At 40.0% G+C, this 13,125-nt stretch overlaps 1 protein-coding gene across 1 annotated transcript; it reads left to right on the forward strand.

Moving 5' to 3' along the window:
- Positions 1-455: 455 nt before the first annotated feature.
- On the forward strand, positions 456-12,435 carry LOC134469147 (RING finger protein 212B-like). Its single transcript, XM_063223223.1, has 14 exons — positions 456-537; positions 1,776-1,876; positions 2,071-2,123; positions 2,256-2,333; positions 2,440-2,546; positions 4,299-4,347; positions 4,586-4,614; positions 4,783-4,826; positions 8,045-8,069; positions 8,183-8,246; positions 8,535-8,595; positions 8,811-8,844; positions 11,729-11,821; positions 11,986-12,435. Exons 1-14 carry the CDS (start codon positions 533-535, stop codon positions 11,987-11,989), a joined length of 747 nt encoding a protein of 248 aa, XP_063079293.1. The 5' UTR covers positions 456-532; the 3' UTR covers positions 11,990-12,435.
- The last annotated feature ends 690 nt before the right edge of the window (positions 12,436-13,125 follow it).

A 13,125-nucleotide genomic window follows, 5' to 3' on the forward strand; every position in this document is an offset into this window, starting at 1 on the left:
GAGACAAAAGTTCTGCTTCTATTTCTAACTTCATAGGCCAAGAAAACAACACCTATGCATTAGAGACATTAACACACTCATCGTGTTTTTGCATGGAGTCTTCTTCACACATCAATGGCCTGAAAAATTCCAATGAATTAAACGTGTTAAGTTAAATTAGGCCTAAATAAAATTAAATGAAGTGAAATATATGTTTAATTGAATTATGTTCAATTAAAGCATTGAATTCAATTAAATTAAAATCCAACTTTTATTACTTTGATTTGGAACTCTTGTAGGCCTATTTTCCTTGATAGACATATGGTAGGCCTACTGAAATTTAGACAGACCACTGACGTTATAATAGAAGTCTGTGAGACAGACAGACAGACAGCTCTGAGACCAACTAACATGAACCCGTGTAGATATTAATGTCATTTGAGCTTCCATAGATGGTCACGCCCTAAGCGTATCCCATAATAGTGAAACACCAAGCGAAGTTAGAAAAAGAACTCCCTTTCGCTTGATTCATAGTTTGAAGAGGGGAAGCTCAATGAGGTAAGTAAGGAACACATCTTTTTTGCAAGTGATGTTAGGCTGCATTGTCAATTTATGTGGTCTTGCCAAAGTAATCTGTCGAATAATTCGCATATGTCTTCTTTACCACAGTCGTAGTTTAGTTTGTTGATTTACTTTAACTAACTTTTTTCAGTTAAACTCAGTAGCCCTATCTGTGTGTAAAAAAGCTACAGGTTATGAATGCAGTTTTGCTACAACTGTTGTTGTCTGTAAACGTCGTTAGCACTATGCTAGCTTTCTAGGCCTACAACTCATTGGCATTATTAGACAAAAGAACGGTCACGCATAGTGAACCAGGCTATCAGAATTACTGGCTCACCTCCATCCCCCCCTATCTGAGCTGTACAGTGGTGCAGTGATTAGGAAAGCTGGCCAGATCATGGGATCCCTCTCACCCCTTCCATCAATCCTCTCAACTACTGTCATGGGGTAGACGGTTCAATGTTGCACTGGCGCACAAAAACAGATAGCCTACACAAGAAATCCTTCATCCCCTCAGCTGTAACCCTACTGAAAGAGATGAACAATGATGACCAGCTATCCGACAGGTGGTGCAGGTGTCGTGCTCAAAAGTGACTGCCTGCCAGAAACTTCATACACTGCCTCCCCAACTCTGGACTACAGAGAGTTAGCTTACCAAAGTCACTGTACATACACCTGGCACCCTCGACTATCACCCCATACATTTTGGCGAGTACTGGACCAGAGCCGTAGAGTAGAGATATATACGGCTCTGTACTAGACCACGGCTCTGGACGTTGCAATCCTGACGCCTAGCGGTTGCAAGAATATCACTGCCCCCTGTAAATCAGGACTGAAAAGGGCAATACTTACCAACATTTCTGGGGTGACAGTCGAGGGTGCCTGGTGTATGTACAGTGAATTTGATGCGGTTGACCCTCTGTAGTCCAGAGTTACAGGGGGTAGTAGTACATGAAGTCAGTCGTTTTCTGGCAGGCAGTCGCTTTTGAGCATGACAACGGCCTCAGGATGCATACTGTCCTGTTTTGTCAAGTCTTGTCTAATGTCTGTGAGAATCACTGGAGCCACGCCAAAGACAATTTTCTGTTTCATGTGTAACAGACAATATAATCTAATATATAATCTCTAATATAATCTATATAATCTGATAATGCCCCAACTATGTTGTATTAGTCCATAATTGTTAGAACTCATAGATCTAAAACATTGTACCATTTCTATGGTTTGTCCAGCAGGATGGACTGGTTCCACTGTAACAGGTGTTTCCGCAAGGATGGCAAAAAGTTCGCCATCTCCAGTTGTGGCCATATTTTCTGTGAAAGCTGCATCACTCCAAGTAGGCCTAAATATAAATCTACACGTTCATATCAAAGTTCTGTTATATAACCTTGTATGTTATGCCCAAGCCAATGTTGCCATGATTCTCAAAGTGCCTCTCTCTCTCTCTCTCTCTCTCTCTCTCTCTCTCTCTCTCTCTCTCTCTCTCTCTCTCTCTCTCTCTCTCTCTCTCTCTCTCTCTCTCTCTCTCAGATGTTTGTGGTATTTGTGGAAATAGCTGTAGCTACCTCCAGATATGTGATCAGGTCAGTAATGGAACAAATAGTAAGCAAAAGTGATATCCCGTCACTTGCTCGAATCATACTAACAATTAACAAATGCATATTCTGTATTATTTTCTATCCTTATTGTCATCTGTGGGGATACAATTTTGAAAGAAGATGAAACCTGAAGAACAAGTTTTCTTCAGAGATCCCGTGAAGCTTATACAATCACGCATGGAGCACATGACACAGGTTTCTTTTAGAAAATATTTATGTGCTTAACATTTCCAGCAGTGACGTGTTCACTTACCTTCCCAACATTTGTACATAACCTCTCATTGGGTCTCTCTCTGGCCAGGTTGCCCAGTTCCAGCTGAAGCAGATGAACAAGAGTATGATGTATCACAAGAAAAGATCAGTGGAGCTGGAAAGAAGACTGAATGGACTTGCTGAGGAGTATCAGAGGTAAGGGTGTGTTCAAAACATCGGTATCAGGATATATCGTCACGGACCTCAGAGGTGTCAGTATTGATACTTCATTTAAGCTTAATAGCATACAGTAAATTGAATTTTGAATGCCACACAGCAACTGCCAGACCTACAGTTTTGTGAAGGCAGTCTTTTACTAGCCTCGCGACGCCATCCTCTGTACTCCACCCAAAGATTTTGGCTCCGCACATCGTCTGGCAAAAGCCTCGAGCTCGGTTCTCTCAGTGTTTCACCAATCAGCAAACAGTTGAGAGTGGTGACGTAGAACTCACCCGCGAGCTCCATTACTGATTGGTTAAGGTAACTAAATTCACACTTTCGTTTTGTTATTTGTATGCTTTTGCGACGCTATAACGTAACAGGCATGCTAATAAAGCACAATATGGGTTTTAATTTGAGTTTGGAACTTCAATTAATTTAAATGATAGAGTAAGATCAGACCATCTCCCATCATCCACGGAGACGGATTCCTCATGGCTTTTGCCAGACTGATTGACGGAGTCAACAGTCGGCTATTCGCCCAGGCTAGTCTTTTACATTCACTACAGTGTAACTGTTGCTCTACAGGAAAAAGTAACATTAGGTCCTTCATGCCCATTTTCTTAAAAATGTAGAAAAAAATGGTTAAAAACAAAAAATGTAGGTCTGAAATATTACGATACTCATTACTGTATCAGGATACACATGTATCGGGATGCGTATCGTATCGGGAGGTGGTTGGCAATACCCACCCCTAATCAGAGGTGGTGCTATCTCAATAATCTCCTATAAGTGGTTAGGCTGTCAGGCTTGTAGCCCAAGGGTTGCTAGTGTTACAGAATAGCTGATTTCCATAAAAGCCCAGAACCCAACAGTGATTGGACGTCAGTAAATGTCACTCTTAATTTAGATTAGTTTTGTGCAATCGCTGTGTTTCCCACATTTAGGTAACCACTTGTTATAGATCCAGTTGGGACGTCCGGCCCGAACCTGTTTTCCTTTCTGTTTCCTCTGCCCACTGGGCGGGCCAGACGTTTTCCCCTCCGTATACTCTGCCCACTGGTCGTATGGTGCCAATCCCTGCTAATCGGCCTGCCTGGCTCGCCCAGCGGGCGGGGGAAATGGAGGGGAAAACAAGCATCTTCGCTGGGTGGGCCAAACGTAGCCTGATTTATCATCGACTTTGAAATCTCTTCGAGACTTGGTCTGACCACGAGCATAACAAATAATGTTTCCCAAACGGCATTGTTGACCCGCCTCCCTTGGTTTGCTTCTGGTTGATTGGTTCCTTACAAAGTGGGTGGAGTTCCTGATTTTTCGGGAGATCAGAAACAATATTTACATTGCTCTTGGCCTGACTAGAAGCAACAACAAAAGTGTTGTGTCACTAGGAGGGCGCGGCCTGGCTAAGCCAGACGTGCCGACTGGATCTATACAGACACCAGATGTCATTTCACTCCAGTTCGATTTCTGACCTGCCAGGTTGGTCAGGGGAGTAACTACCTAGTGCTGCTCCCCCATTCTCCTTCTTGACTTGACGTGCGTTGAGCATGGTACCGTCCCGTCGCAGTACTGCCACGGGGCGCCATTTGGGGCTGCCGCCTTGCATGGGTGAGGCATAAAATGCCTTTGTGTTGTGTGCAATGAGCACTGTGTGCTGTGGAGTGCTGTCACAATTAGGGTTTCCCAGGTGGGCTGTGTCAGTTCTGTAACACAATCTACTCATATTCTTTTTCTCTGTGTTTTCAGGCTAAAGAAGGAGAATGCGGATCTTAAGAAGCACATGCCAGTGAGCAGGGTAATAAATTGTATTTATTTACATTTATCTTTTTAAACGTGTACAATTATCAAAAATGCTAAAGTTTAAGCACAGTATGTTGCCAAAACCAAACTGTGTCTACACTGTATGTTGTAATAATATAATTGCTATACTCACTGAGATGTGCCCTTATCATTGATTTATATACAACGAACATACACAACTGATAGCATTCTCCATGATGCCATCAAACCTGTGTTTTTTTTAATCCCCAAAGGTGTCACCAGGAAAGCATCAGTCTAACGGGTAATCTTATTCTCATTTGTTACACCTCAATGTAACTCTTCAATGCTGCTGCTGCTAATATTTTGCTGTGTTGTGAATTTGCTCTGCTCTCCGGTGAAACGCACTGTTTGCTTTTTTTCTATCAGCTGTTAATTTAAAAAAAAAAATTACTGTTGTTTCTTTGTGCAGAAGCATTCAAAAGGTGTGCTTACCCGTTGCCGTAACATCTCCAGGTAACAATGAATTCTACATTACATTACATCATATTATATTAACAGACAATTTTATCCAAAGCTACTTTACAAAGAGGACATACCACATACATAATTGTGGGGAATACAGAGGAAGGAAGACCAGCAATGTACAAATTGTGGGTGATTTCTCAAGTAGGCAGGCATGGCAAAATTAGTGCATTTGTACATTGTTAAAGGGACACTGTGTGAGATTTTTAGTTGTTTATTTCCAGAATTCATGCTGCCCATTCACTAATGTTACATTTTTCATGAATACTTACCACCAGCATCAAATTCTAAGTTTTCATTATGACTGGAAAAATTGCATTTTTCATACATCTTCTCCATGGTCCGCCATTTTGAATTTCCAAAAATAGCCATTTTTAGCTGCAAAAATGACTGTACTTGGACCATACTAGAAAATATTTGTTTAATACTTGGTAAACTTTCATGTAAAGATCAAATTTGGCAATACCCATATGAAAAAGTCTTATTAAAAACGCATATGGATTATATCTGTTCCATAAGAATAGTATAAGGGTCATACAAGGCACAAACCCACATATACAAATCTAACTATTTTTTTATTCATTTTCAGTAATATATGCCATACACGATTTATGTTACTATGGGCTTATATATTTCGTATAAGTAAAAAGATTTGAAAATAGTGCTGTTTTTGGATGAATGCCAATCAGATGTGTGCTGTATTTGTGCCATGTTATTGTATATGTTACAGTAGGCCCTATGTGTATGCCATATTTAAAGGTGCACCATGCAATATTTGTTGTAGCTTATTTCCAGCTAGGGTGACCACCTGCTAATAAGTCCAAGGGGGGACAAGGGGTATGCTTCGGAGGGACAATGTGGGACAGACACCCCCCCCCCCCCACACACACACACACACACACACACATACACACATTTGTCTTTAGGCAATATAGGCCTATATATAATCAAAGTGACAGTCAAGAAAGACAAATAAAAAATCATGAGTGAAGTTCTTCGTCAGGTTGTTTTTTTTTTTTGGGAAGCTTATTTAGACTGTCTAGGCCTGTGTTATATACAAATATTACATTTAAAGTCTCATGCTTCATATGACAAATGTGCAGAATTCATATAAATATTGGTGTCAGAAACTGTTTAAGAAATGTACAAATTAAATCAGGTTTGCATATAATTAAATGTATAAACTTTATAAAATTTATATACGAATATTACATTTCAAGTTGTAAACTTCATATAAACTTAATATAGGAAGTCTGTAAAATCCAACTACGGAACATGTACGGAACATACGTGTGATGGAGTGACCATCACTAGGGTTTTGGGTGTGTTCTGACTAACATGCCAACAAGCCTGGCTCTTTGGTGTAGCGGTCAGAGCCCCGGTTTACTACCCCAGAAGGTCTGGGTTCAAGTCCCAGCTGGGCAACTCTACTCCCCTTCGCTATGAATGGTGTCAGAAGTGGGATGGTACTGTGAGGCCATCGGAAGCGTACCCATGGTGTGTGAGCCGTAATTCCATGTGAGGGACCCCCAGGATTGGTTACCCCCGTGTGAGGGACCTCAGTGATAGGTGAAGCATTGATGATGGGGCACATTGGATAGGAGAGAAGCATGATGGGCAGTTGCGTGAGGGACACCATGAGTGTGTGAAGCGCACGCTTCCCGAAGGGGAAGGCAATGTGATGGAGTGACCATCACTAGGGTTGTGGGTGTGTTCTGACTAACATGCCAACGAGCCTGGCTCTTTGGTGTAGCGGTCAGAGTCCCACACGTAAATTGAATAAGACTTCAATATGATTTTAACATAAAACGTGCATTATTTCTATAGGAATATAGTAGTTTTCTCCTATGTTTTAGTCAATATAATATAGTATTATGCATTGTTGGCATGTCAAACTCTTATAAGAATTTATACTGCATGCAGTCATGTTATATGGCATGCGTATAAGTTCCATATAGTATTTCTTTTCGAAAAGGGGCCATAATCGACTATCATGATAGACATATATTAGAAAACGTATAAGTGACTCTTGCAAATCTGGCACATTTTTTCCATACGATTTCATGTAAGGAACATGCATGTTTGCAGTATATGAATCATATAATTCTTTTTCATATGGGTAGGCAGCCCAATTTCAATAAGCAGCATAGTTGCAGTACCTTTTTTGACCATTTCCTGCACAGTGTCCCTCTAAAGCAACATTCAAGATGATATCAGCGTATACAGCCCTTTCGTCTGACTGGGGCATATACAAGTATATCTTTTGATCCTTGAAGGGCTTACTTTAGACAGTGTGAGGATATCCACTCAGTTCAATCCAAAGACGATACACCTTATTCTCTTCTATAATATCCGCGGGACAGATGGGATGTGCAATCGGGCCGGATCTGAACCACGGGTCGTTACCTCGGCATCCATGGTATAGAGTCCCATTTACGGCCCTTAAAGTGATACTGTCCCGTTTTTGGAAATAGCTTATTTTATACCTCTCCTTGAGTTAAATGATTGGGTTTTACCTTTCTCCTGTACTTTCAACCGTTATCTGAGTATAGCAGTGCAAATTTTACCTCCATGCTAGCAGTTAACATTTAGTCCTATGCGACCAGCTGGCGGCTAACTGGTCTCATAGGATTCAATGTTAACTGCTAGCTTGGAGGTAAAATTTGCACTGCCATACCCAGAGAACGGTTGAAAGTACAGGAGAATGGTAACCCCCTACTATTCAAGTCAAGGGAAGGTGTAAAATAAGCTTATTTCCAAAAATTGGACAGTATCACTTTAAGGACGTCTTTATCCGGCCCCTGATATAATTTTAATGTTATGCAGCTTCAATTGAAATATGACATGTTTTGTCAAGAAATCTTAAAAATTACATTTGAAACACCATTAAGTTTTATTTCCTAGTGAACCTAGAGAATATGGGGTCTGCTGTAAAGGTGGCCGCATTCCATATAAGCCTAAAGTGAAGGGGGAAATCCTGGTTTGTGTTCATAATATGCCCCTTGGAGGACTATAAGAACTGAACTGGCCCCTCAAATGAAAAAGGTTCCCCAGCCCTGGTATAGAGCCATAAAGATGTATGTTGTGCTGCCGTTGTCTCAATATTTATGGACCCCTGACAGTACAGTTGTATTACAATAGTCATATAAACAATGTATAACTTGACGTAAAATAGTACTGATGTCTTTTTTTCTGCCATTTTCCCACAGTTAACAATCATCAACAAAGTGGAAGGTTGGTAGCTCACACCGACATTACATTGAGGACAATGCACCACCATCAGAGATAAATTATCAGTCCTAATATGAACTTGATGTCATGATATTTGTGTCGCCTGTGTCCTTTAGCCTCCAAGGACCATATGATTCCTTGCAGAGACTGAGAGAAATGTCAAGGCAGTCCGCTCAACACGTAATGTATTTACTTTGGAAGAAAAACACTATGTAAAACTCAGACATGTAATGACTTGATTAATCTGCAGTAAGCATTAATGATAACCACAGAAGTGGTTTTGCTCAAATTCCAAGTTTAATGCAAAAAAATCAAAACAATGGTTTGAAAAATCTCGGCTAGGCATCACTGATGGCACATAGAGAATCTATTCAAAGCTGTGTATATTACCATCTAGAGCATTAAGATAAAAAAAACCCCTCCTCTGTCAAGTGAACGTAATCACATCCATCCACTCTGTGTCTGTAGACTCCGCCAAGTAATGCCTCTGCAGCGCCCAGTCTCAACCTCCTCTATGACCGTGGGATGAGTAAGTATTACCTTTTAGACGTTCCTTTGTAATAATAATGTTTTGCTGCTTCCTGATAGATTTTAGATTTTTTTTGCATTCAAAATAGTAGAAGTGGTATCTTTTGAATACACACAGACACACTAAATATGTTGTAAATGTGGCATCTGCAAATGTTGCTCAAATTGTAAGTGGTCTAAGTGTATATGTCAAACATCTTCTGCCTCTTTTAACAGGGACTCCAACCTCCCTCCCTCTCACTCCCACAAGGTAATAGTAATCTGTAGCTTTTCTAAAACTGTGAGAAAACAAATCAGAATTACAGATGAAAAGGTAGGAATAAAAGGTGTGATGAAAATTCTAATTCTTTGCACTTTGTCATGTTTTTCTACCATTCAGTGACCGTGTAGCCAGACGCAAAAATCAAAACAACTAATGCTTATACTATACACTTATGAGTGATTCTCTAATTCGCCTACACTTTTAAGTCCGTGGATTTTATTTGGCAATTCCACCAACTATTAACTGCATCCAATGATGTTTTGGACATTAGAAAACATTTATCTTTCATATAATACAGAAAGTGTAGACATAGCATTATTTCCCTCAGCAAGAATGAATATTTAATACTGGTTTTGGGCGTTTTCATGTCGTCCTGTTTTCCAAATGTCAGATTCAGTCTTCATATTAGCATGTAAAGAAACTTGTTTTGCCCAAGACGATTGCAAATGTTGATTCACAGTAATCATCACAATATGACAAAACTGTCAGAAAGACCACTGTCCTTTCCATTATACATGAAATTTGCCATTTTGTGTGTGTCCACGAAAACTGTGTTAACCGTGTCACGGTCTGAAACCTCCTCCATTAATCAGTAATGGTTTGGTCTTAGGCCATACGAATAACATCACGTGATGTCATAACCTCTTTGGCAGGATACGGGAAGACTTTTTGGTAAATTTTGAGCTCCATCCTTCCATAATTTAATCCATTCTTTTTCATGTTCTCATAGCGGGAAAAATTGCCTGTCAACGGTGTTATCAACATATTCATAAGAATCTGAATTAGAAATCACATGTAGAAAAACACAGATAAAGCATACAGATACATGAATTGATAAAGGTGTTGTGGTGGAACTTCTGAGGTCCTCAGTTAGCACAACACCATAAAAATGGCTGAAATGTCAACGGTGTTACCGTCAATGGTGTTACAATTAAGTATGACAGTCAGGGTTGCCAGATGAGGCTGATGATTTCCAGCCCAAAAAATGATCAAAATCCGCCCTAAAAACCCGCCCAATTCTATTGATTTATATGGCAGTGGGAAGGTTTTTCTGATAGATGCCATTTTTACCCGCACACGGCCATCCTAAGCAGCCCAATTGGGCGGAAACCAGCCCAATCTGGCAACACTGATGACAGTTGAGGAGTATGTTTTTGCCAATTTATATCCATATTGACAGACAAACAAACAAAATAATTTGTGTTCTAGGGAGATGGGTTTGTCTGCTCTGTTTTTTCTCCTAAAAAAGTGCCGACTTGTTCCCCTGCACTGTTGACCGTAACACAGTTGAGTAACACGGTTGACTGTTTTGAAAGTGTTTTTGCGCTATTGATCCCTTATGTGTTGGAAAAATCCTATGAACATACACTAGGGATTATCTCTGGAGAAGGAAGTCTTGTGTAAGGAGGGTGACTATATTCAAATCAGACGTTACAGGGATTTATGATGAAAAATGTGTCAGTCTGTATCACAGTGACTCATAAAATCCTACTTATGAAGCTCAACAATCACATTTTCTATATCAGTTGCACAGATTAATGACAACATTACTGCTAAGGGACATAAGCACTTTCAAACATATATTGTTTCAACTCTGTAGTATTTTTATATATGTTTGAAATGAAATAGTATTTGTCCATAACACTGTTGACAAAATAATTAAGCAAATGTTCGCTTTCATTAGAGTATTTATCAAATGATTTAAGATTAAGCTTGGCAATTTGTTTGTTTGGAAACTTAAATATATACACTATGTAAACATCTAGGTCATTTAGTTGAAAAAAAATACTGATAATTGACATTTTGCTTTTGCCAAAAGCGTAGGGGAATTGTAGAATCACTCTTATACAGTATACTTAAGCTTTGTCAATAGAAATCTCAACAGTGGTTGTATAGTGAGCCTGTTTATATGCACATCAATAAACCGTTAGAGATCAGGTTTTAGGAGTAACAAGTGCTCATATAAACGGAATACGTTTTATAATAATCGGTTTATGAGAAGTCTGCTTTGGTTATAAAGTGTCTGCCAAATGCAATGTAAAAATCCGATAAGCACAGGAAGGTTTTTGGCTAATAAACTGATTTCTCAAGACATGTATCCAGCATAATCGGGCTATTATCGGGTTATTGACATTCTAGAATGATAAGTAGCCAATCACAAGCCTTGAATTTCAGTTTCGTGTCACACACTTGAGTGGAACACATGTAACCGACAGGCTGCATGTAAACGACAACAAACAGTTTACTCCAATGTAGAGATGCACCGGATCCAAGATCCGGTTCCGGATCCGACAGGATAAGAGGGTTTTTCACAGGGTCCAGGTCCGGCAGGATCTTAAGCAGTGGATCCGGTATCCGATAGGATCCTAAATATCAGAATCTGGTGCATCTCTAGTTTTTGCGTAGCCTAGGCTTTTCAGTCAGTCTTTCACAACCCCAATTGCTGCATGGAGTGAAAGCCCTTTGGAAGTGGCCGTTGCAGGCAGTGTGGCAGTAAGACAATGAGTCTAAAAAATAGTTTGAGCCAACGTAATAACAAAAGGGCCCACGTGTGTGAGTAGGCTATGTGTTTCAACCCTTCCGTAGGATACGGTATCCGGTTCCGGATCCGGCAGGATCTTAAGCAGTGGATCCGGTATCAGGCAGGATCCTAAAAATCAGGATCCGGTGCATCTCCAATTACCTGTTTATTCCAATAATCTGATAATTGTGGAAATGTAAACAGGCCCACTGTCAGCCAATCATTGTGCTGTTCCAGCAGCAAAAAAAATGAAGCTGTGTGCATTGATACACTGTGAAGAAGCGAGTAAGCATATGAGTAATGGCTTGAAGTCCGTTCTTTAACACTTAACTGTGTCTTTCTCTCCTTCAGGTCAGACATGACATCCCCCATATTCCAGTTGAGGTTACAGTCTGGATTCAACCGCTCCTCTCCCAGAACATGGGTGAATGGCCAAAGCCACAGGTAGAGGGAGAGCGCGAGAGCTCTCTGGTTTACAGTGTAGATGTAGCCAGTGAAGTGGGCAGACAATGGCATTCTTTCAGTGAACCTTGTGTGATGCCTTACTTGTCTGTTTGTGTGTGCGCGTGCGTGCGTGTGATTCTTTACCTTTTTCTTCCCTTCAACAGTTGACGGTCCTGGTTGTTCAGTGTTTCTAGACGTGAGAAGCAAGATGAGTACTCTCCATCCTCAACACTTGCTCACTGCCCTTGACGACTACCTAAACCTCGGCACGTGTTGGAACGTGTTGCAATGTGGTACGAGGACTAAATGATTGTGCTGTAATGTGAAGTATTGTGTTGAGCAGGAAGTGATTGTAACATGCTCTGCATGCCTACTTATGGAGGAGGTGCTCAATTGTGCTGAGAGAGTCTTTCTTAAAATTCCCCCTTTGAACCAGATATCTGTGGCCCACAACCCACTTCTCCAGAACAGGAAGAGGGCCACTCTGCCACTTCTGTTATGGTGATTGTAATATGCAAACAGATCGTTTAAATGTTTCATTTGCTTGCTATTGTTCAGATTTGAATAAAAAACATGAATTGTACTCTTATGTCTATATATTGATGAATACAAAATAAAATATCTTAATCTACTAATGTGGTGTAAATTATTCTTGAAGTTGAAAGAAAGATCACCATTACAGGGTCACATTAACCTGTGATTTGGGTGGAAAATTGTAAGTTGTGATAATTAATTGATAAACCGAGAACTTATGTCCCCTTAATGCAAGGGTATCAAACTCAAATTTACAGCTGGCCAAAACCAAAATCTGGGATGAAGTCACGGCCCAAATTCAATATTTATTCACAAATGCACTGAAAATGTGCATATAGTACACATATTTATACTTAAAGCAAGGCAAATTACACATTGCCAACATGTACAGCTGTGGCAAAAATTGAGAGACCACCTCGGCTCGAAATTAAGTCTTTCTGGTCCTACTGCTATTTAGCATGTGTTTCAGTAAAATGAACATTGTTGATTCATTCTGTATAGGCCTACTACTGACAACATTTCCTCCAAATTTCGAATGAAAATATTGTCATTTGGGGAATTTATTTGCAGAAAGTTACAAATGGTCAAAAGAAAAAACAATGCAATGTTTTTAGACCTCAAACCATCCAAAGAAAACAAGAATATATTCATTTTAAAACAACATAATAGTAATGTTCTAACTCAGGAAGAGTTCAGAAATCAATATTTGGTAGAGTAGCTAACCCTGGATTTTAATCACAGCTGTCATGCATCATGGCATGCTCTCCACC

Source organism: Engraulis encrasicolus, chromosome 18 (genome assembly GCF_034702125.1).
Source record: "Engraulis encrasicolus isolate BLACKSEA-1 chromosome 18, IST_EnEncr_1.0, whole genome shotgun sequence".
Classification (NCBI taxonomy): domain Eukaryota; kingdom Metazoa; phylum Chordata; class Actinopteri; order Clupeiformes; family Engraulidae; genus Engraulis; species Engraulis encrasicolus.